General features: G+C 39.5%; 1 protein-coding gene across 1 annotated transcript; it reads right to left on the reverse strand.

Moving 5' to 3' along the window:
- Positions 1-1,344: 1,344 nt before the first annotated feature.
- Positions 1,345-8,869, reverse strand: SPCS3 (signal peptidase complex subunit 3). The gene is made up of 5 exons (XM_084263472.1): positions 8,599-8,869; positions 6,177-6,252; positions 3,533-3,607; positions 1,954-2,069; positions 1,345-1,497 (listed from the first exon to the last, which is right to left on the reverse strand). Exons 1-5 carry the CDS (start codon positions 8,739-8,741, stop codon positions 1,365-1,367), a joined length of 543 nt encoding a protein of 180 aa, XP_084119598.1. The 5' UTR covers positions 8,742-8,869; the 3' UTR covers positions 1,345-1,364.
- Positions 8,870-21,339: the final 12,470 nt, after the last annotated feature.

A 21,339-nucleotide genomic window follows, 5' to 3' on the forward strand; every position in this document is an offset into this window, starting at 1 on the left:
TCTCCTAATTTTTCTGATTATTAACTTACTTTTTCTGATTTGCAGTACTAAAAGCCTTGTAGTTTTGACTCTCTCTCTGAAGCTCCCCAGAACATTCAACCTCTAGCAATAAATTCAATCCCACCAGACTTTGTTTGAATCAAGAGCTACATGAGGAAGGGGACAGTGGCAAACGCTCCCCCCAGACACATGATGGGCAGGAAAAACTAGTTGATAGATATAAACTGTTCTCTCCAAGGGGCATCCCAATACCCTGTTTCTTCTTTCTGCACCTCATCTCTGACAAGCTTCTGTGGCTGTAGCCAAGTACAGGAAGACACAAGGAACAGGATGTGCAGCCGCAGAGAGGCCACCCCTCCAGCAGAGGCGCAGACTGAAACTGTTGCTCATTACCATTCCTGGTTGATGCAAGTGAGGAAGTCTTGCAGGTAGACTCTTACCCATATTCAGGCTGTCTACATACTCTGTCTTCCCCTGGGAAATCGTCTATTCCTTTAATGCTTTCCCAGACTGTTTTAGAGAACATCTACCCCATTCCATGCTACAGAAGGCCTCCTCTAATATTAGCTGTCCCAGCTCCCTCTGGAACATGTATGTTCATTCTTTGTGCTGAGCAGAGCCCAATGAAGATCAAATGGTTGCTTTGTAGACAGACTGTCTTTACTTAAAGCATTTCCCTTTCTTACTGACATGCTTAACACACCAAAAAGATGTATTTTTATCCTTCCAATGAGCTGCACTATAAGCAGTTATTAAAATGTTTTATAATAAAGAATTGTATGTGGGTATATCAATAGCACTCGAAACAAGATCTACAGGCTTCACCACAGATAAAGAACTATGAGTCTTCAAAGCAGCTGCTGGCAGCCCTAGAAAGGAATAAGCTTACCTTATTGCAACACACTAAGCACACATTTAGCAAAATGGTGTAACAGAATAGCAATTTCCTTTAGGCACTCTCAGGAAAGTAACTCCAGGGTCTTTGAGTTCTGCACAGATAAAGTAGCCATACAGTACCTAAAAACAAAGCCCTACCAAAACAAAAAACCCACTAAGAATATTTTCTGGTTTAAAAATGTTTATTTAGAAGAAAATGAGATCTATACCCAGATGGCCAGGAGAAATAAAAAACAAAATTCCTCAGTTTCCCCCCAAAACCCATTACTCGGCAATTTACCTTTCCCTTCAGATTCAATGTTTTATTTAAAAAAAAAAAAAAAGTTTCCTTTTCCCATGCTGTTAGATCTGAGGAAAATAAGTACCTTTCACTGAAGGGTTGGATGGGATGTGAAAAGAAACTGCAATAAAATTTATTCACAATATACAAGTATAAAAATATCTTGCTTAGGAATCAGTATTATAATTTAATAACTTTTTGTTGTTTCATAGGTATCTGGGAAAGGTACAGACACATGTCCTGATCCTGTTACAAGAGGTAGAATGCCAGCATTTGGTACAACATTCCAGGAGAGAGTCAACGTGACATTCCTGTTTCCCCTGCAAAAGCAACAAAGATTATCAGGACAAATACACAAGTTAACTAATTTAATAATTTAATACTAATATTCAATAAATTAGGATACAAATTGTTTTCCTGATCCAGAAACAATAGTAATTTTAATTTTATATAGTTACTTCATGAAGTATTACCTGGTTTACCAGATAGGATTTTTATGTTACTGTTACCTAGGTCCTCTGGAGTCAAGAGCATCCCAGAAACAATTCTACACAGACAAGAATATTGGAAGCAGAAACCCAGAAGACTACTGCTCGTAACAGCAGTACATCTTCTAGGCAATCAAATTACAAAGATGCAACAGACTGACAGAATATCAGATAGACTGACAGAATATCAGATAGAATGTAGGCACCTTACTACAGCAATAAAAACATATAAAATGCAAACTAAGCAAGTAAATAAAGACACCGTGAATAATGATAGCATTTACTTACTTGAGACCATTTCCATCATCAAAGAAGAAGTATTTTGACTTCATGTCTTTTAAGAACAGCCTGGGGTTTTCTCCTCTCAGTATGATCTTGTCCCAAAGGACCACCTGGTTTAGAGCCTAAAAATACAATTGTAATTAAGTCAGCAAGGATCCTAACAAGATCATAGTCAGTCACTGGAATTTCATAGCATTACTCATCTAAAAACTCTGAAGCTGAAGCACATGCTTGCAATCCAAAACTAACTTAACAAAATAATGCTTTAGGAATGGGGGGTGAGGGGTGGAGGGTGTGCATGAGGGACACAACATGACAGTATTACTACACACTTAAGTGTGGCACAGAATAAATGGGAACAAAAATCAGCTCAATAAGTGAGAAAGTCATTTAAAAGTCATAAGCTAGAAAAACTTACAGAATATAATGGGTTTTCCTTTTGAATTGCAAAGGTAACTCACTTTTAAGGCACTATTTAGACTTCATTTCAAGTAAAGGACTTAAATTGAGCTATCATGATACTGCCTGTTTAATTAACATTTTCCCAACTTTAATTGTAAAAAATCTCTACTTGAATTGGAAGCGTAACCCCAAGAATTGTATGAACTATTCAAAGGACACATCCCAAATTCTATAATATTTGAAACTTTATACTGTTTTTTTAAGTAGGTAGGTACTAAGCAGTTTCATTTAGTAACTTAGAGTGATTTAGAGAAAAACTATTTCAAAAATTTGTGAAAACTGGTGATTTATGTGGACAATAGAGATAATGCAAAAGACTTAACAAGACAATGAGGTCCCAGACTTTAATAAGGAACCCTAAAAACTATTTTAGTACAAAACACAATATCCTCCAGCATGTATGAAATAACTAAGGTACTCTAGAAGAAAAAAAGAAAAGTAGGGAGATAGTTTTGTGCATCAGGTTAAGAGAAAACGCCAAGCCTTCACACTGCCTTCGTTGCAATGTGACCACAGCTGAAGCAAGAATTCAGTGGCACTGCAGCTGCCCAGCCTGCCATTAAAATAATTTATTTCTATAGTCTGCTCCACACAGTTCCAATCAGTGAAAAAAGCTAACCAAAGTGAAAAATCAGTAGCAACCAATTTAAACATAGCCCAACCAATCACTTTGAAAAGTATGACAAGGTTACATAAATGTATTACGGGGCTACAGTAACTGGTACTGTGGGATTGATGAACGAGAGACCCACCACACCTGGCTGGAAAAAAAGGCCCCTGTAACTTGTTTCTAACAAGAGCCAACCACTGAACATTGGGGAAAAACAAAATGGAGAGACCAAAGACGTGGGGGGGGAAAAAAAAACACATTTACAGTCCACCTCTGAACAAGGGACATGTTACTTTTCTCCCACTCTGCTGGGCCCATATTGTTAGTTTTCATCAGGGTGAACGTCCCACCTCGCAGTTAAACTGTCAAGAAAACAGTCATGAAGGGCAGTAAAAACAGTCCACAGTGGTAGGAAATGGTGGTGCCTTAGCTCTTCCCAGCAGAACTTCAGAATGTTAAAAATAGCTGCAGTACAAAATGGATAATTGCTTCAACTTGCTTTTTGATACTTACATTGTTTTTTGTTGAATATTCTGCAGACAAATATAGAAACAATTGTTTAACATTCCAGTCAAATATACTCTGCAGATGTATGCGAGTTAAGAAAAATAACATCTTGTACTTATATAACCTTGTATTATTTTTACTAGATCTAAGTAGACTATAATTATTATAGTGAGTTCTTATATTTCAACATACCTCAACTTATTTATAAAATCAGAGCACTTCCAGGAGCTCTAACCTAGATTTTAATCATATTAAAGCAACACATTCTTGAGTGGGTTTTGGTTTTTTACTTACTTATGAAATCTAACAGCTATTTCTGCCAATAACATAAGAGCTCTATATTTTGACAATACCAGCTTGTAACCATAATCTGCTGCTAGACAATCTATTATAAAACCTTAAACATAAAAGGCAAGACAGAATTCTTCAGTAAATATTTTCAAAGTGATTACTTATACGATCAAAGAACCCTGGTATCCAACTGTGGATCAAGACACAATAGCATTAAGCAATATATAAATATGAAATTGGGGGAGTATAGAGAGTTCAAAGGGCCTGTAATACCCACATTAGAGTAATAAGTAGATGGGAAGTATTTCATGTTAAAAGGGACACCAGGAACTAGCAGATTCAATTATCTACTGATGACTGCCATTTAAGACCATTGATATAAAAGAGCTTATATTCTAAATTTGTCTGTTGTTTATATTGCAGTAAAATTCACCCTGTGTGACTGCTAAGGAAGAGAACTTTTTTTAATTCTGTTTGCCACTATCTCAAAAAATAAATGGAACAGATTTTCTAAATAGCCTCAAAATCTGTTCTATCTTGTTCCACTCATCCCAAGACTGGAACATGCTTTTAACCCTCTAATTCAAAAGTCAAGTATGGAAAGAATTAAGGAATTAGATACTGTTGCTGTAAGAGTAGCTGGAGCTATTTTACTTGAACATTTTTAATCACATAACTCTAAGCAACAAACAACAGTCTGAAGACCCACTTTACATGATTGTATTATTACAAAATAATACTTGATAAAGTTAGTAATGCAAAAAGAGTTTGTGAAAACTGTCTACTCCCTTTTCCTTTCTCTAGTTTCTTTTTCTGTCATTTTATTTCATTCTTCCTAGGCCTAACATCATCTTTCTGCTAGTTAAGTCAAGTCTACTCACCTGTATCTCCTTAAAAATGTCTTCCAAAAAAAACCTCTCACCAACCAGAAAGCTGTATCTCACACCTCTATACACTCCGAGGTTTGTTTATGCCAGGAGTGAAAGATTAGAAGGTTGGTTTTTTTGGGTTTTTTTATAAAAAACTAACTTAAAACTACTGCTATTATCAAAAGTTATTAAAACATGGAATCTTACACCAACATACTTCAGTCTAATCCTTGAATAAGAACATTCCTTTTTGAGATCCCGAACTGCCTTGCTCTGCTTCCCCCTAAATACACCGCATACAGTTCATCTACTTCAGAAGTTTATTCTCTGGTTTTAACACGCTTAAGCATTTCAGAGGTACAACTCAGACTTAGGAGTTCACCTCTCCTGTTTCTAACCAATAAAAGAAAGCGTCTCATATTCCTGTGCAACACACACCTACAAAAAATCCGATTAAGCTGTTTTCCAGCGTTGACATGCCCTCAAGATTTGTATTTTGTTTTATTTGCTTACACAATGTACTATTCTCTGAAAGAGGGAAGAGGAAACACAGAGGGTAAGCAATGTCTTACCTAATAAGGTGACAAGAAAATCATCAGACAAGGAAAAATCCCAGGAATCTCATCCCAGCTGCAAAGCAAGGCTCAGTGTAATCACGTGAGGTAAAGCACACTGCCTTATATTTGGTACCAACTTCTGCAGAAAAATACTGATTTTTTTTTTCTTCCTATCAAGACCGTAAATCCTAAGAATGATTCCCTTCTGCTGTCAAAAACCTACCAGAAACAAAACCAAACACACAACTCTTTCCTCAATAAAAACCAGACTATCAGGGAAGCAGAGAAAAACAAAAGAAAAGTTTTAAAAAGATGGCAGCAATGACAAAGAGTCCAAAAAGTAACGTTGTAATTCTTATAGTACCTCATATGCTTCCCAATGAATTTAATACAATTCAATGTTCAAGATTTTAGTTTAACATCTTTATATTTTTAAAGGAAGATACGTGCTTGTATGCAACTATGACAGGGCCAGAACTTTGAAAAAATCACAACAAAATTAGTTGGAAAGTTACATCAGTTTCAAGATTCAGTGTAACAGTCAAAATAGCACGTTTTATAAATGCCACAATTAATTCACACCTCAAGCCACCAATACAAACTGTACTTAATGATAATAATGTCCAGATGTTAAACTGCACCTCCCATTATTAAACTCAGTGCACTTCACCCCGGACCTCATTCTAAAAACTGGCATTAAAATAAAACAGCTCACCCTGTGTCACCTACTGGAGACAGAACAGCTATTCCAAGTTCTATCTTACTGCCCCAGTTATGTAAAATACTACTTTTCAGTCCTTTAAATTTAGATTTTAAGGACAAATTGCTCGTATTCCTCAAGTTCTGAATACCTCAAGATTACAAGTTAACAAGAGTAGATGTCAAGATGTTCTTATTTCAGAGTGTTCGTAAACCATGTTTTCGATTAAGGATATCTGCAGTAATGTCAAATGTGACGAATCCCAAATCACTTCTTTCTCTAGGTCCAGTGAAGTCTTCTACATTTTTTCTAAGACAAAACAAAATACATGATTATCCTTTCTCATTATTTCTCTTTCAGGCTTTACACAATTATTCTTATTACGTATTTCCCTTGCCTGTTTTCTGTACTTTCTTTTACATACTTTTGGCTGAAATACAATGCATATTACAAAATAAAACCTGCCTTCCAGAAATCACAGAATCACAGTTTCAAAAGACAGGCCTTGACATCACAGCAGCCTAAGTTATACAAACAGCCTATTTCGTGTCACAACAGTCTGCATCTATGTGTACCTAAACCGCACTGCACTTCACCATAGTAAAACACGTTGTCAGCCACCCCCAAGTATATAAAGCTGATTGGAATGCTGGTAGCCTAGCTGACTGCTGGCAACTGTTTGCAACATTATTTCTCAACTTTCCATTGAAAAAACCACTCCAACCTCTAGTGCTCAGTCTTATACAAGACACTCCAACCATTCTGATAAAACAGTGTTTATATTTGTAGTTCACAAAACTTAGGAGATTTCCCCTGGAATATATTTAAGTAACAGTATAAAGACAACGCTTATTTTCTTTATATAATGGAAAATCCTATCTTTTGGAAGACAATTAGAAATTCACTTTTGGAGGAATATCTGACATTACCACACTAAACCACATTACAAAGGAACTGGAAAATAACAGATATTTTCATACATTATAAATTTACCAAACATAGCCTCTGCAAAGAGGAATACTAAAAGGAGACTTGCAATCAGCTACAGACCTTAACTCCTTGTGGAAGAAAAATATTAGGAATTATTAACTTTTTATCAGTTCATTAAAATATAATTACACTAAAACTAAGTTTAGTAATCTCAAAAAAGTTTACTAGCAGAAAAAAAACCCTACTTTTGGAGACAGTTGTTAAGAAAAACACCACCCTTTTTTTTTTTCTGCCAAAAAATCCAAACAACTCCATCTTTTTAAGCAGTAACTCTTCCTTGTCAAGCACTTGATTTCATCTCTGAATCACTAGCACTAAGCTTGGGGTCTGCAGAACGTCTTAGAAGTTGAAGAAAAGCAACTGAGATATAATGATTCTCATTAATATCACATCTGTGCATCACAGAAGGGACTGGCAATATAAAATTCACCCCAATTAGGCATTAGCATGCTACCTCACATGTCAAGTTACCAAAGCACTCACAAAATCTGCTTTTGTGCCAGTTTTATGCTGTTTGCAATCCTCAATCTAGCAGAAACATGGGGTTTGTTTTCCTGAAGTATTAAACCAATCCAGAAGAGCACTGCAGTGCCCACTCTTTATCTGTATTCAAACCATGCTGCTAGCTATTCACTCCTGCCACTTACCTTGGGGTTGCTCCAAAGCTCCCCTAGATGCTTTACCTCACCACCACCACCAATAACAAAGCTAACAAACTCATCATTGAGTTAAAGCAGCTCGGTAAAGTGTCCTGCGAGCCCCATTCTCCCGTGCAGTGCTGGCAAAGGACCACATTGCTAGAAGCAGGGGCAAAGACCTCCATTTTTTGGTGGCAGTGGCAGCTGCTCAACTCCTTGTGCAACTACAGCAACTACGGCCCTCTACACCACACATACTCGATGGAAGTTTCCTGTGACAGCTTCTTAAAAGTGAAGGAAGTTAGAAAAGGTTCCCCTACACGGGTTGGCATCAGCACATTGTGTCCTGCGGATGACAGGCTCCTGATGCGGTGTTACACCTAGCGATAGCTCCATCCCAGGCTGTCACAGCATGTGGGAAGATAAAGTATGTTACCAGCGGAAAAATCTAAGGGGGCGAATAATTAAAACGCTGTGCAAGGGAGTGAGGCCGTGATCCCTGCCTCCCCCCCGCCCCTGCTGCCCAAAGCGGCTCGCTCGGCTCCCCTGTACATCGTCACCGCATCACAGAGACCGCAAGTGGCGTTCGCCAGCCAGCAAGCGCGCCCCGACACAGCGGCCCCCCGCCAGCATCTGCAGCGGGGCACCAGCTCATCGCGCAGACCGGCAGCAAACCGCCCAACGCGGGCGGCACCGCCCCGGTTCCCGCCCGGCCAGGGCGTGAGGCGGCGGAGCGCCGTCGTGGGGCTGTCTCATTGGCCCAGGCGGGCGGCGAGGGAGCGGGCCGGAAGCTGAGACCTCGGCCGAAACGGCTGGCGGAACGGCAGCGGCGAGGACCACAGCGGCGGCGGGACCCCATTCGCGTCTGCGCCGGCCGAGCCCCGACGTCCCCCCCCCAAGCGCCCCCCAGTCGTTATGCGGAGAAAAGCCGCGGTTCTCCGACAACCCCTTCCCCTCTCCGGCGAGCCGCCGCCGCCGCCCGGCCCGGCCCTCCGTGCCGCCCCCTTCCTTTCCCCGCCGCACTCACAGCGTGACCCGGGAGACGGCGATGCTAACGGGCACGCTGCGTTCTTTGAAGGCGGTGGTGATGAAGCAGCCGAAGGTGAGCGCCGCCATCACGCTCAAAGAGAAGGCGAAGAGCGAGTTGGCCCGGGACAGCACCGTGTTCATCTCCCCGCTCGGTCCGGCCGCCGCGCCGCGCCGGCTCCCTGGCTACAGCCGCTGCTCGGAGCCGGGGGGGGCGGCTCCAGGGGTCCCGGCGGCGCTGGGACGCTGCTGGAAACGAGCGGCAGCCTTCGCTGGGGCTGCGGAGGAAGGGGAGCGCGCGGCTGGCGGGAGAAAAGGCGTGGCCTCGCCGCGGAGGCCGCCCAGCCGGCGCGGGGGGCCACACGCGTCCTGCTCTGCGCCTGCGCGCCCGACGGGGACGACGCCTCCCGCTTCCGCCAGGAGTTGGGCTGCTGTGGGGCGTGGCGCGGCGCCCGGCCGCGATATGGCGGCGGTGCAGTGGCTGACAGGCGGCTTGTTGCCCGCCCGTGTCCGCTCTTACCGCCCAGCCGTTACCGTTGGGCTGCGATGCCCCTTCAGACGTCCCACTCTTTCAGGCACCTCTCGACTCGGGAGTTTGGAGAAGAAAACAGCGTGCTGCCTTCTGACTGTCGCCTGTTGAGGGCGACTGGCTGCCACGCGAGAGCCTGTACGGTGCCCCCTCCTGCGCCCGCCTGGTTTACGGAAGGAAAAAAATAGCTGACGACAGGATGTGCCTGCGCGGTTTTGCCCTGTTTAGCTGTGGGTGATTTCCTTTTCGTGGCACGTCTGTCTCCTGTGTGGCAGTGGGAAGGATGCGGTGCTCGCTCACAGCCACGGGCCCTCGGGACTGTGTGTAATGGAGACACACCTGTATCTGTATCCCCTGGGAGCATCCCTGATGAGGCTTCTTGGGTTGCCGCTTGGTGCTCTCTCTGTTGTTAGCAGCAGTGTATAGTCTTGTTCTAGTTCCTTCGTAACTGTGGAAAACACGGGTTGATACCTGTTGGAGCAATTTTTCTGAGTTATTGCTCGCCACCTGCTATGTTTTGATAGCATTTATTTTGGACAGAAGTTGGTATTTGTAGATCTAGTGGACTTGGATGCAGGAGGACTTGGTGGATGAGAAACTCAACATGACCTAGCAGTGTGTGTTTACAGTCAAGAAAGTTAATTGTATCTTGGGCTGTACCAAAAGAAGTGTGAAGAGCAGGTCAAGGGAAGTGATTCTGCCCCTCTTATTTGCTCTGGTGCGACCTCACCTGGAGTAGTGCATCTACCTGGAGTACTGTGTCCAACTCTGGGGTTCCCAGTACAGGAAAGACATGGAGCTGTTGGTGCAAGTCCAGAGAAGGGCCACGAAGATGATCAGAGGTCTGGAGCACTTCTCTGATAAAGATAGGCTGCGATAGTTGAGCTTGTTCAGCCTGGAGAAGAGAAGACTCCAGAGACACCCTTGAGGAGCCTTTCAGTACCTGAAGGAGGCTCACAAGAAGGCTGGAGAGGGGCTGGTTACAAGGGCATGGACTGATAGAACAAGGGCTAATGGCATTAACATTTGGAAGGTAAATTTAGATTAAATATTAGGAATAAATTCTTCTCTTTGAGGGTGGTGAGGTCCTGGCACAGGTTGCCCAGAGAAGCTGTGGCTGTACCCTCCCCAGACAGTGTTCAGTGCCAGGCTGGATGGGTCTTTGGGCAGCCTGGGCTGGTGGGGGGTGTCCCTGCTCACGGCAGCGAGGTTGGAACTCAGTGATCATTGAGGTACTTTCCAATTCAAGCCATTATATGATTCTTGCATTTTACGTAAGAAATTGCAAATAACATTTGAGGTGAAGGTTTGCTTCTGTTCCTTGATGTCTGTATCGCGCTTCCACTGGTGTTGTGCCTTGCTGTTCACTACTCTGTTTCCTATAGGATGTTCCCATTCATTTCCACTTTGTTACATACATACTCAGTATGTAAATCATGTCTAGAAACCTCTTTTAGTAGCAGGGCATGTTATTGGAATCATTTTTCTTTACCAGATGGCTCTGTGATCCCACACCATTTGAAGAATGAGGCAGTCTTTCACCTTACTCCTCCGAGTTGGCTCAAATTTTACTTCAAATAGATGTCAGGAAAGTTTAGCTTATGTATTTCATAACATATTTCACTGTATTAAGTAGATCAGGCCTGATGAACAGGGATTTCTCGGGGCAGACAACAGGTGTCAGCAGCAGTTCAGTTATATTTCATTTCCCAGCCCTAAAAATTCCAATGCTGTAAATAGGGGTAGTAGGAACAGGAGCTCAGAGATAGGGGTCTAAAAATACAGAAGGGCTCATGGGCACTGAAATGACAGGGAGAAGGTGTGGACTGTCAGGCCATTCTGAAATACCTATGTTCTGTAATGATGGTGCTATTTCTTTCCCTCCCCTGTAACTAAGAATCAGATCAGTGGTTCAGGGAGTAAGTTATTGCATATAAAAGTGAGGAATGGAAGAGGAAAAAGATAGTACTGGTGCTCTGTGCTTGTACCCAGCTTGAATATCTGTAGCACATTTCTGTTAAGTACTGTAATTAAATGTAAGGTGTGAAGGTACCTATGAGGAAGTTCCTTGCAGTTGGGAACTCTCTGTCACTGCGCTATTGATTTCTGCGTGTCTGTGAATTTTAGCGTAAAGCAATCAGGCGCAGGCCCAAAGAGGACGGGCTCTTTAGCAAGCTACTGATGAGAAGCTCTTTCCTAGCTTGCATTTGGTAGTTCTTGTCTTTACTGATATTCCAGAAGAGTAACAGAAAGTTTCCTGTGTAAAGTTTTTTGTCAGTTTGTTATTATTTTATGTCTTTGCTGTTCAAAACATTAATTGCTGTGAGGTGAAGCTTTTTTGTTTATGGCCTGGTATGTGGTGTTACTAAAACCATGGATGTGTTAGTGAAAAGTGGGTACTTTCCCCCGAAATATTTGAAGACTTGGAAGCACCAGGGAAGCTTTGACTGCAAAATGGGGAATGTAAACATTTCAGAAGTTATGAAATCTCTGCTGTAATCAAAACGATAGTTCCAAATATGAACACTGTTCTTTTCTTGTATCTACAAACAAAAGGCTGAATTGCCTTTGCTCTTGCTTTTAGTTCTTATAGTTAATATTTAGAGTTTTTTCATCAGACATTTCTGCTGTTGGGAAAAAGTAAAGTAACAAAGGCAGAACATATAGGAGGAATGTAGTGAGATTTCCAAAGCAGTAGTCAAAGTACCCGAAGAAGATCAAAATCAAAAAGTTTTGCCAAATTCATGCTACCATGTGTTTCTAAGGCAAATAAATAAATACGGGTGTTGATTATGCAGTTTCTTAAAAAAAGTCACGTAAAAGCACATATGCTGGGGAAAACAGATGGTGTAGTTTATTCAAGGTCTGATCTGTTACTGTTTCAGAACAAAGAAACCTTCCATAGCTTTTTAATGATTCAAATCCTGCAAAATCAAAAGAGAAGGAAAATTTTGAAGGAAGGCATTTGTGAAGGAGGAAGGGAAGAGGATTATTTGCAATAGGTGTTTGCTGGTAAGTTCCACATAGCTCTGTGAAAAATCTGGTTTTGGGTTTTTTTTTATAGTGGCATAATATTAATGTCAGAAGTCAATGTCAGCTAAGTAAGTTGTGCTAGTCTAAATGGGTCAAATACTGTAAGAATGAAAGCAAACCTATAGGATCTTGGGAAGGCATAAAAGTGTGTCAAACCGTTTACAAGACACAGGGGTGGTATTCACTATGCCTGAGCAATGTACTCAGGCCCAGACCAGCAGAGCACCCAGCGTGTGGCAGTAATCAGGCTGGTTCTTACTTCAAGAAACTTCATAGTTTTTCATTACAAACTAACTGGACAAAATGCAGAGGTGGGATTGGCATCAGGTCTGAAACATAGAGTACTTCCTTATTCTGTCCTTCCTCAGAATTATCCAATTCTGGACACGCTCTTTGATCTATTAATCATGTGTTCTTTTTTTTTTTATAGTGTTGGCACTTCAACAGGATTGATCCCAGTCAGCAGCTGATGATTAGAGTAGTCTTCTGAGAGACAGTGGCTTGCTTGCTTTGCTTGAGATGTTTCTATTCTTGTGTTTAAGTTAGTGAGTGATTCCTTTAATCATCTATAAACAAAATGGCAAGTGTTGACATTGACCATCAACAGAGATAGCCGTGAGTTCTTTGTTTTTCCACTGAAGTCAGTTTGGTTCTGACATGATACGCATAGATAGGAGCTTTGACGTGGTGATGGTTTAGGGTGTATGGCTTGTGAATTCCAGGTGAAGGGGTGTTAACTTCAGACCAGGTGGTATGCCCTTCAGAGTTCTTGGGGTTTAAGTTTCTAAATAATTTTACATGTGAAAGTTTAGGTGCCTATGGCATCTTTAGCACTTAGCTAGTTAGATAACTTTTTTTAGCGTAGAGACATATATATACTTCCTAGTTTTACCATAGAAGTCTACAATCCTTTACTGAACTGGTCTTTTATTAATTATTGAAGTATTAACTCTTTAAAAGACAGTGGCAATACACAGCCTCTTAGGTGTGTAGATGAAGATGAAAATAAATGTGGACATGAGCAACTTGGGGAGTTTTTATCTCTATTGTAACAGCTTTCTTTCAGTTAGCACCTCTTTTGGTGGGCTGTTTTTACAAAAAGGCTGTGAGTAACAGAAGTAGTCTGCCTGGGCTGCATTGAAGCATTTTTGTTTCTAACTTTATTCTCACCTCCATTTTTTTTTTTTTTGCTTTGGATCTAAAAAGTATGGAGAATAAGATGTTTTCACTTGCCTGTATTCTTACTGCTAGTCCTCCAGCAAGGTAATATCAAGGAATTTTAAATTTCTGATTTCAGAGAGAGCTTGATATAACACTGTCTCTTTTAGCAGCAAAAGAATGCTTCATCAGAAATGGAACCAAGTATTCTTGGCTCCAAAACCAACTGTATGTATGTTTTGGAGCCCAGCACAGTTCATTTTTGGCTCCTGGCAAATTTGCTGTTGCCCATTCCATGGCACACGAAGCCATGTTAGGTAAAGTCCTCTATACATCACTGATTCAGCAGAAGCTTCCACACTTCATTGTCCTTCGCATTCTGTGGCAAGAAGCATACTTTTTGCACACTGTGCACGGTAGCACATGGTGCTCCTGATCCTCCTCACTCTACTTTTACCTCATTACCTATGTCAGTTACAAGCTCTTCATCACAAATTATTTTTATTCTCTTGTGAAAGCACCAAGCAGAGACTGTCACGCCTCGGCTTGAGGAAAAGAATGTTTTGCTAGCTCTGTCATGATGATATCACCTAACAGATACCAATTTTAGTGGATGGAAAAAACATTTGTCATATGAACATTAGCCGTGGGAATCAATGTATAGTGACAGATACGTGCAGAATAGTCAAAAAACTCTGATCCCTGTCAGTTAATGAAATTGACTTTGTAATTTGCTGTTATTAGTACCATTCATAGGCACAAGAGTATGCTTTACATGGAAAGGAGACAAATGAAACCACTTTTACTTAGTCAAGAAGAAAATCTGGGAAAAGTTTGAAGAAAGTGTGTATAAAGTTAATGGTAACACACTTTCACTGTTTTTAGAAGCAGTTTGTAATGAAGAAAAGAATCTGTTAGAATACAAACTATAACGTTAGAATGAAATCAGTTTTGAAAGGAATTCAAATTGGTGGCAGAAAACATTCACAACTCAGAGGTACTATTTCAAGCGAACTTTTCACTTGAGAATAATTGAGAATTGTTTCATCTTGATGACATAATTTAACGGTCTTACACATAAATAAATAACTGCAGACCCAAAGTACTTTCCTAAGTCTATGTAGTATTAATTCAGGCAGCTGAAGAGGCCTGTGTAGGTTTCAGTGTGGCAGAGAGGCATTAGTTACAGCTGCACATCTATCTTTTGAAAACTATTCAGCTGAAGTAGAAAATTTCTGTTCATTTCTCATGTACTAACTGTGTACGTGACGAAATACAAATCTTCACATAATGGCTCGTCTGGGATTTGAATGTTACCGATTGATTGATTGAGAGACAGCTATTTAATAAGAATATGTGACATTTTGCAGTTCATTAAAGATTAACTGTAAAAACTGCAGAAATACCAGGTTCAGTTATATGAATTTAGATTAACAGGGTGGTTGCTCCACCCATTAGGGAAATGAGGAAAAAATGAAGTTAGTTCTGTGAAGCTAGTTTAAATATCAAAAGTACAGTAGCTGTAGTATCGTACCACATACTAAGGGAGAGAGTGAGTTAGTTGCTGAAGAAAGAACATGTGAAATTCTATAGATGTAGTTGGTGATCGAAACATTTCTGTGCACCAAAAAAAGGAATTTCTACAAAGGGAAAGAGATGTGAAATGAGGGGACTTCAGAGTTTCACTAACACACCTGTGTCAGATGTACATCCAGACGCCAAAAATTACGGCTGAATATCCTAATTGAGAGGAGGCTTCTACGTGCATTTTTACATTACTCTCCCCTCATAAATTTGCTCCTGTATATTAACAGGTGTGAGTATTTTTTTTTTTTTCAATGTGAAGCCCAAAAGGTTAGTTCAAACTCATCAACAGTATAAATTGCCAGAGTTTGAACTGAAGTGGCTGAAGACCAATACACATTCCTTCCTGCTGATTTCCAGGAAGGGAGAAAGAGGGGCAGGAACCTTTAACTGAGGAATGGAATGGGCAGCTGGAGGTGGTAACTTTTTAAAACCCCGGGGGGCAAGATTTGCTAGAGTTTGTCTGTCAGCAGTCCATGTGTGCCTGCTGTCTGACACGTTTCTGGTTTTAGTAACGACTCCAAGTACGCATGTGATTTATTTTGGAATCTTCTTCTGTAATACTCTTCATAATTGGGTTGTGTTAGGTATCCAAAGAGGACTGCAACAAATACTGTGGGACAAACTTAACTATGTTTCTTAGCAGAACTCAGGTTGAATTTACTTGTAAGCCAATCAGTAATTGCTGCTTCTCTTCTGTATAGAACTGTCGTGTTAGTGATTAAATGGACTGGTTAAGCAGATCAAGCATGCTCATATGATAACGTTGCTAGTAGCAGGGATTGTTTGATATTAGACTTGTAGTTGTAGTGGAATCTATCACCATTGTGAGAAGCAGCTATCCAGTGGGTGTATAACAAAGTGACACAGCTTTAAAATATCTCTGTATTCTTTCAGAGAACCGAGTTAGAATACTAGAATTTTGTAATTGCTTAAATATCTGAGTTAATTTTTATGTTTTTTTAAAAATACACGATATAGAGGATTTCTCTTTTATTTAGAGATACTGATTGACACTTAAATCCTCGACCAGATATGCAAGTCTGTATGTTAGCACTGTTTCCTAAGATAGTAGTAGCATTTTCAACAAACAGGAAAGACAAAACACCTGAGTGAAACCAATTTAAATTAATTGAAAGTTAGCAGAAGAAAAAGCAATTTTTTAATGACGTTACAAATGAAAATTCGTATCATTCATGTACCAGAAGAACTTGATTTGTATAGAGCTTAAACTGTACCAGAGCACTGATTTTAAAACAGTGGAGGGAAAAAAAAATGGTACTGCTGTATCCACCCAAAGGCGTGAATTTGGACTTTGAGGGGTGATATGAGAACTGATGGAAGTAATGTGCTACACCAGAAGCATGGCCAGTTGTGTTCTATAGTCTTAAGAGAGAGGAGGAATGGTGTGTACATAGCTGTTCAGTGGAGTCAATGTCCGAAGTCAGAACATGACTACTAGGAGCCCGAGGAGGGTAACATGTTTTATGACACATGCTCTGATTTTGCCCTGTTACGACACTTATATTGCATTGCATTTTGAAAGAGGCTCTTGGTTAAAGTCTTTAGTTGGGTCATCAGGAGACAATTACGAGAGCTGCAGAAAGCAGAATGAAACATAACTTTGGATGTCACTTATAACTGCATTGTTTGTGTAGATTCTGGGTATACATGGCATTAAGGTACTTCAGGAAGAAAAGCTGTAAAAAAGGAGATTTTTTTAGGCTTTTTGTTTGTTTTACAGTGTTGTGTTTGCTTCAGTTGGCAACACAACTCTAATTTTTCTGTGCTGAGAATGTGGCTTTGTCCTGTGGTAGAATAAGTCAGTTGGACTTTTTTAAGGATAGCAACCAGGTGCAGTGAAAAAGCTGTTGAGATTTGAACTGAGCTTGGTCTTCTCTGAACAAAAGTTTGTGTTCTCTCACTTTTCTTCTTGTTCCTCCAAAACAGTAGCAGAAAGTCTGTACTTTGGCAACCTCTTGTCTTCATATTTTATGAAGAAAGAGTAGTGCCTGGGTTGTGCTACAGGGCTTGAGTTCCTGTTTGGAAAAAGATTCAAGCATCTGTTTGATGTCTTCCAGTCACTCCAATTTTTGAATTTCTTGTAGCTATCATATAAATATGATTTGTTTGTTTTTCTGGGCCTAAGCATAGATACATAGTATCCTCACCTTATGAAGGGTAATACCAAAAAGAAAAATTAATTTTTTTTTTTAAAGTTGCTGTGTCTTGTCTTCTTTTTTTTAACCCTACCTTCAATATTAACTTAAGGTAACATTTTGCATAACAACACATATGAGCAAATGCTTTTAAAAATAGGTGCGCTATGTCTAGATTTAACCAGTTCAGATGCTTTGAGTAGAAAATAATATAAAAATTAGCATAAAAACATAAATCAAGGAAGAAATTACATAAACAGTATTCAATAACTTGGTGAGTCAGATAAATTTTTAAGTGTTGAGGATTAGCATCCCATACACCTATTAAAATACAGGTCAGCAGGTCATGAAGGTCATTTTTCATGCTGAATTAGACATTGCCTTTTTAGTAGCTCAGGCCTCTCAGCATTCTTGAGTCACTCATCAAGCACTGTATGCTCATGTCAGAAGCACCAGAACTAGTGCTTTTTTACTGATTTGATTTTAAACTCAGTTTCGAGGTCATTGTTTCAGAGGTTTCTCCCGGTGGGTCGTGTATGTTGTGTAAAATAATGCATTCCTCAAAGCACCTAAGAGTTCCCATTCCTCTGCCTGGCATCCCATTTCATGAAATCATCTTCTCTTACATGTGTTATTAGCCAGAAGTTTCAAAAACAGGGCGACTATCTTAACTTCTTATTTTTAGCCAGATTTCCTATAAGAGGAGATGGACTTGCAGGTGAAATAGTTCCCCATACTGTATTGCATATCTCATCTTTCAAAAACCATTTTCTCTTTCAGACATTTAAATGCATCTTCAAAATACCAAAGAAAACTCTAAAGACTGTAATGGAATTTGTGCCATGGTTATGATTAGTCTTCTGTAGCCTGTATTAATCTAATTTAAGGATATGACTTTAAAAGATTTAATGAGAAGTAAGTATATTTACCAGAACTAAAGACAAAGTATATCCTATAAAGAAATAGAATTTTGAAGGGGCTTACAGGCTTTAATATTAACAAATTACTTCAAAGACTATCATAGCAAATGTGTTATTTTAGTCATGTAACTTAAATTAAGCACAGCAGTCTTCTAAAGCATTGAGGAAAAATTGCCAGGATATAATAAAGAATTTATTAATGTGGTTATGTAATTAATTCTAGAAGGTAGGGCATGCTTTTTTGTAGAAATTACTCACTTAGGTTGTGGGTAAATTGCACTAGATTTCACAAGCAGTCTGAATTAGCATAAACAGGTGCCAATGCTGAATACTTTCTTTCTGCACTTGGCCAGTGCACAGTAAGGCATTAAAGGGCCAGCTATGCTGAGCACTGGAGTTTGAAATGAACCACTTTTATAGTCATTATAAATGTCAATATTGCTATCTTGAATATACTGACTATGTTCTTTTGAAATGATAACTGACTAGGCTACATTTAAAGGGATTTAAAGACCATAAATTCCAGTATTCAAAGTTTTTTAAATGTTTTTTTTTATGGTTTTAAGATAAAAATTAAATTTAATGTAAATGGTTTTAACATTAAAACCAGTTAATTGCCAGGTACAGTTAAAGCATGCCAGAGAAATGAAAATGTTGTTCTTGTTTTCTTTTCTGGGAATATACTAGTGTGTCAAACCGGGGGGATCTTTGTCACAGTATGACCATGTTCTTCGAACAAAAACCCTAATATTGTTTACCTGCAGTGTTTCTCTGTGCTCTTCTCCTCTGTGCTATGGTAAAACCTTAAATGTTACAATCATTTTACATTCTATCCCTTTTGTAGCCATTAAGTGAATGAGACTTCAATATTTCATTTTACTTTAGTTTTTTAATTCAAATTTTATATTAAAGAAAAAACCCAAACTAGATACCTAATTAGTTTCAGTATTGTTTTCACCAGAATATGAGTGTTTTGTTGACACCAGTGCAGTGATTTTCAGAATACTCCTTTTGAGTGGTCATTTTAGACGCATTTTACGAGTGAGAAAACGAGGCAGAGGAATTTAGTTGCCAGAAGTCAAAACTGTATGGGAAAAGTCAATGTCCAGATCACACCACTGATCTTCTCAAGTGCTTTGATGTTTGTACAGCGCTGTATGCACATTTGTTACATATCACTGATGCGTTTCTGTTGGGAGGCTCAGTATTCTGCGCTGCTGCACGACCAGACTCCCTTCGCTTCACGCTGCCATCCAGTGGAAAATTCAGAGCAGTCAATTGCCAGCTTTTTCCCCGGTTTGTGGCATTACACTGATTGTCAGATCCTCTGTTTACTTATGCTTCTACTTTCAGATTTCCACTGCAACTTCTATAGCTTTCTGTTCCTGGTTCTTCCAGTCTGCATGGGCTTTCTCTCAGCTATTTTGTGTTCAAGTCTCAGTATTCGCATTGTTGATTCTTCCCAAATGCCGTGTGAGCCTTAACATCTGAACAGTTGTTCTGTTTTCATGACTGGGTGCCTGGTAGCATGGGTTTGCCAACAAGCTCTAATGGCTCTTTCTGCAGAGCTGTAGTTAGCCTTAGATTTGGATAAACTTCGTTGTTCTGTGCAGTTGGGACAGTTTCCAGTTAAGCTGCCACATCTGAGTTATAGAACTTAAATAAAAAATAATACTCTTAGGAGAGTAATTTTGCCAGCTTCTTATAAGCATGTGTGAATAGAAATTCTCAAAACTTTTAAATTTATTTCATTTTTATGTAGTTTACAGCTAAGGATGGAAAATTTTGAGAGGACAGAAGACAAGCTTTAATACAGGAATAACCCTCCTGCTCAGCTTTCTTGATGTTTCTAAAAGCAGAATTTTTACAGATCAACAAAGATTTTTGAAAGATTCCTTACAACACCTTACATGTATCCACAGCATTATTTCTGAAAAGAGTTTTGGTATTTTTGTTGACCCTTTACAGAAAAATTCAACCTGAAGAAGACAACCTAACAACTCAGAAATTTCTTTTCTGTGATTTATCTACTGCACTTATAACAGTCAGGAAACAGAATTGTAAGCACTCTGAGTGCTGCTCTTAAGTCCAGCTGTTATTTATAGTAATTGTGGTTTGGATTGTCACCTCTACAAAGAAAGACTATTTTGTTTATTAGTAAAATGAGGGAGCAGTCTAGATGAAAAATCATAGTTACCAGGTGACACAGGTGTGGAGTCAGGTAAAAAGAACTGATCAGGTAAAACACTATAAAGAAGGAAAATGTTTTCCATGAGATAATTACAATTCTTTCTTGCAAATGGTAAATTTGCAAAACAGGTACTTAGGGTGACTGTGGAATTATGTGGACTGCTTGAGTTAGGTTTAATAGTACTAGTAGAAGTATGGAAGAAGTAAGAAGTTCCAATACTGGATGTGTTACTAAGGAAAATATCCTTTCTATTAATGATTGAAACGGAAATTGGCAGCAATGGCTCAGAACATAATGCCTATTTATCCTTATGGAAAACATGACACCTCAATTCAGTGTCAGATAACAATGTGCCAAATATAAAAAGGGATTTTCGTTTGGCATTTTAAGTACTCACTTCTGCTTCTAACTATGGTATGAGGAGAGCAGTTCCTATTCTGGCTGGATGAGAAAATGTCTATAAATGAAATTTAGAGGAAAATGCATATATTTTGTTCACGTACTAATATAGTTTACAGGGTCAATTGCTTTTAATTCACTTTTTCTAGTTACTGTTTTGACTTTTATGTGGATTACATTTTTTTCAAAGAAAAAGAGTGAATGTCTGTTTCCCTCAAAATAAGCACAATTCAGCTCCTCTCTGTTAAAAATCTCAGTATTTATTTCCAAGCAGATTTTCTTTTATAATTGTCTTTCATCATTTATATAAGATTTGTTTGAATGTAATTTACAGAAAACATTATAGTTTCTTACTCTAATAAGTTACTCCTGGAACCAGATGATGAGAGGCCCTGTATTTTGCCACTTTCCTTTCAGAAATATGATTTTCTATCATATCCTTAATGTCTTCTACACTGTTCATTGAAGTCAGGGGAAATCTGGATACGGTGACATTTGGATCTTGCCCTTTGTTCCTGATGGACTGTTACCAACTTTCTAAAACGTTTTTTTGTTGGTTTGGGTTTGGTTTTTTTTTTTTTACCATCAAACAAGAGAATCCAGAGTAGAATGGAAAGGGTGTTTCATTTTAAGATTACTATGGGCATCTAGTTCCATCCTGCAGCCCCTCAATTTGTGTCATGTTGTGACACCATCATTTACTCAGCAATTACTCATGCTAAGGGAACAATTTGTGCCTAACTGCTGATGACTATGAGTAATAACTTTA

Source organism: Gallinula chloropus, assembly GCF_964237585.1.
Source record: "Gallinula chloropus genome assembly, chromosome: 4".
In the NCBI taxonomy this organism is placed as follows: Eukaryota; Metazoa; Chordata; class Aves; order Gruiformes; family Rallidae; genus Gallinula; species Gallinula chloropus.

Bases quoted from the DNA above. Each gene is read 5' to 3' on its own strand.
- SPCS3 (XM_084263472.1), bottom strand. From the start codon at position 8,741: ATGAACACGGTGCTGTCCCGGGCCAACTCGCTCTTCGCCTTCTCTTTG. The intron at 3,608-6,176 runs ATCCTTAATCGA...ACTCGCATACAT, and splicing joins CATTTGACATTACTGCAGAT to CTGCAGAGTATATTTGACTG. The intron at 2,070-3,532 runs GTAAGTATCAAA...TTGTATTTTTAG, and splicing joins AATATTCAACAAAAAACAAT to GCTCTAAACCAGGTGGTCCT.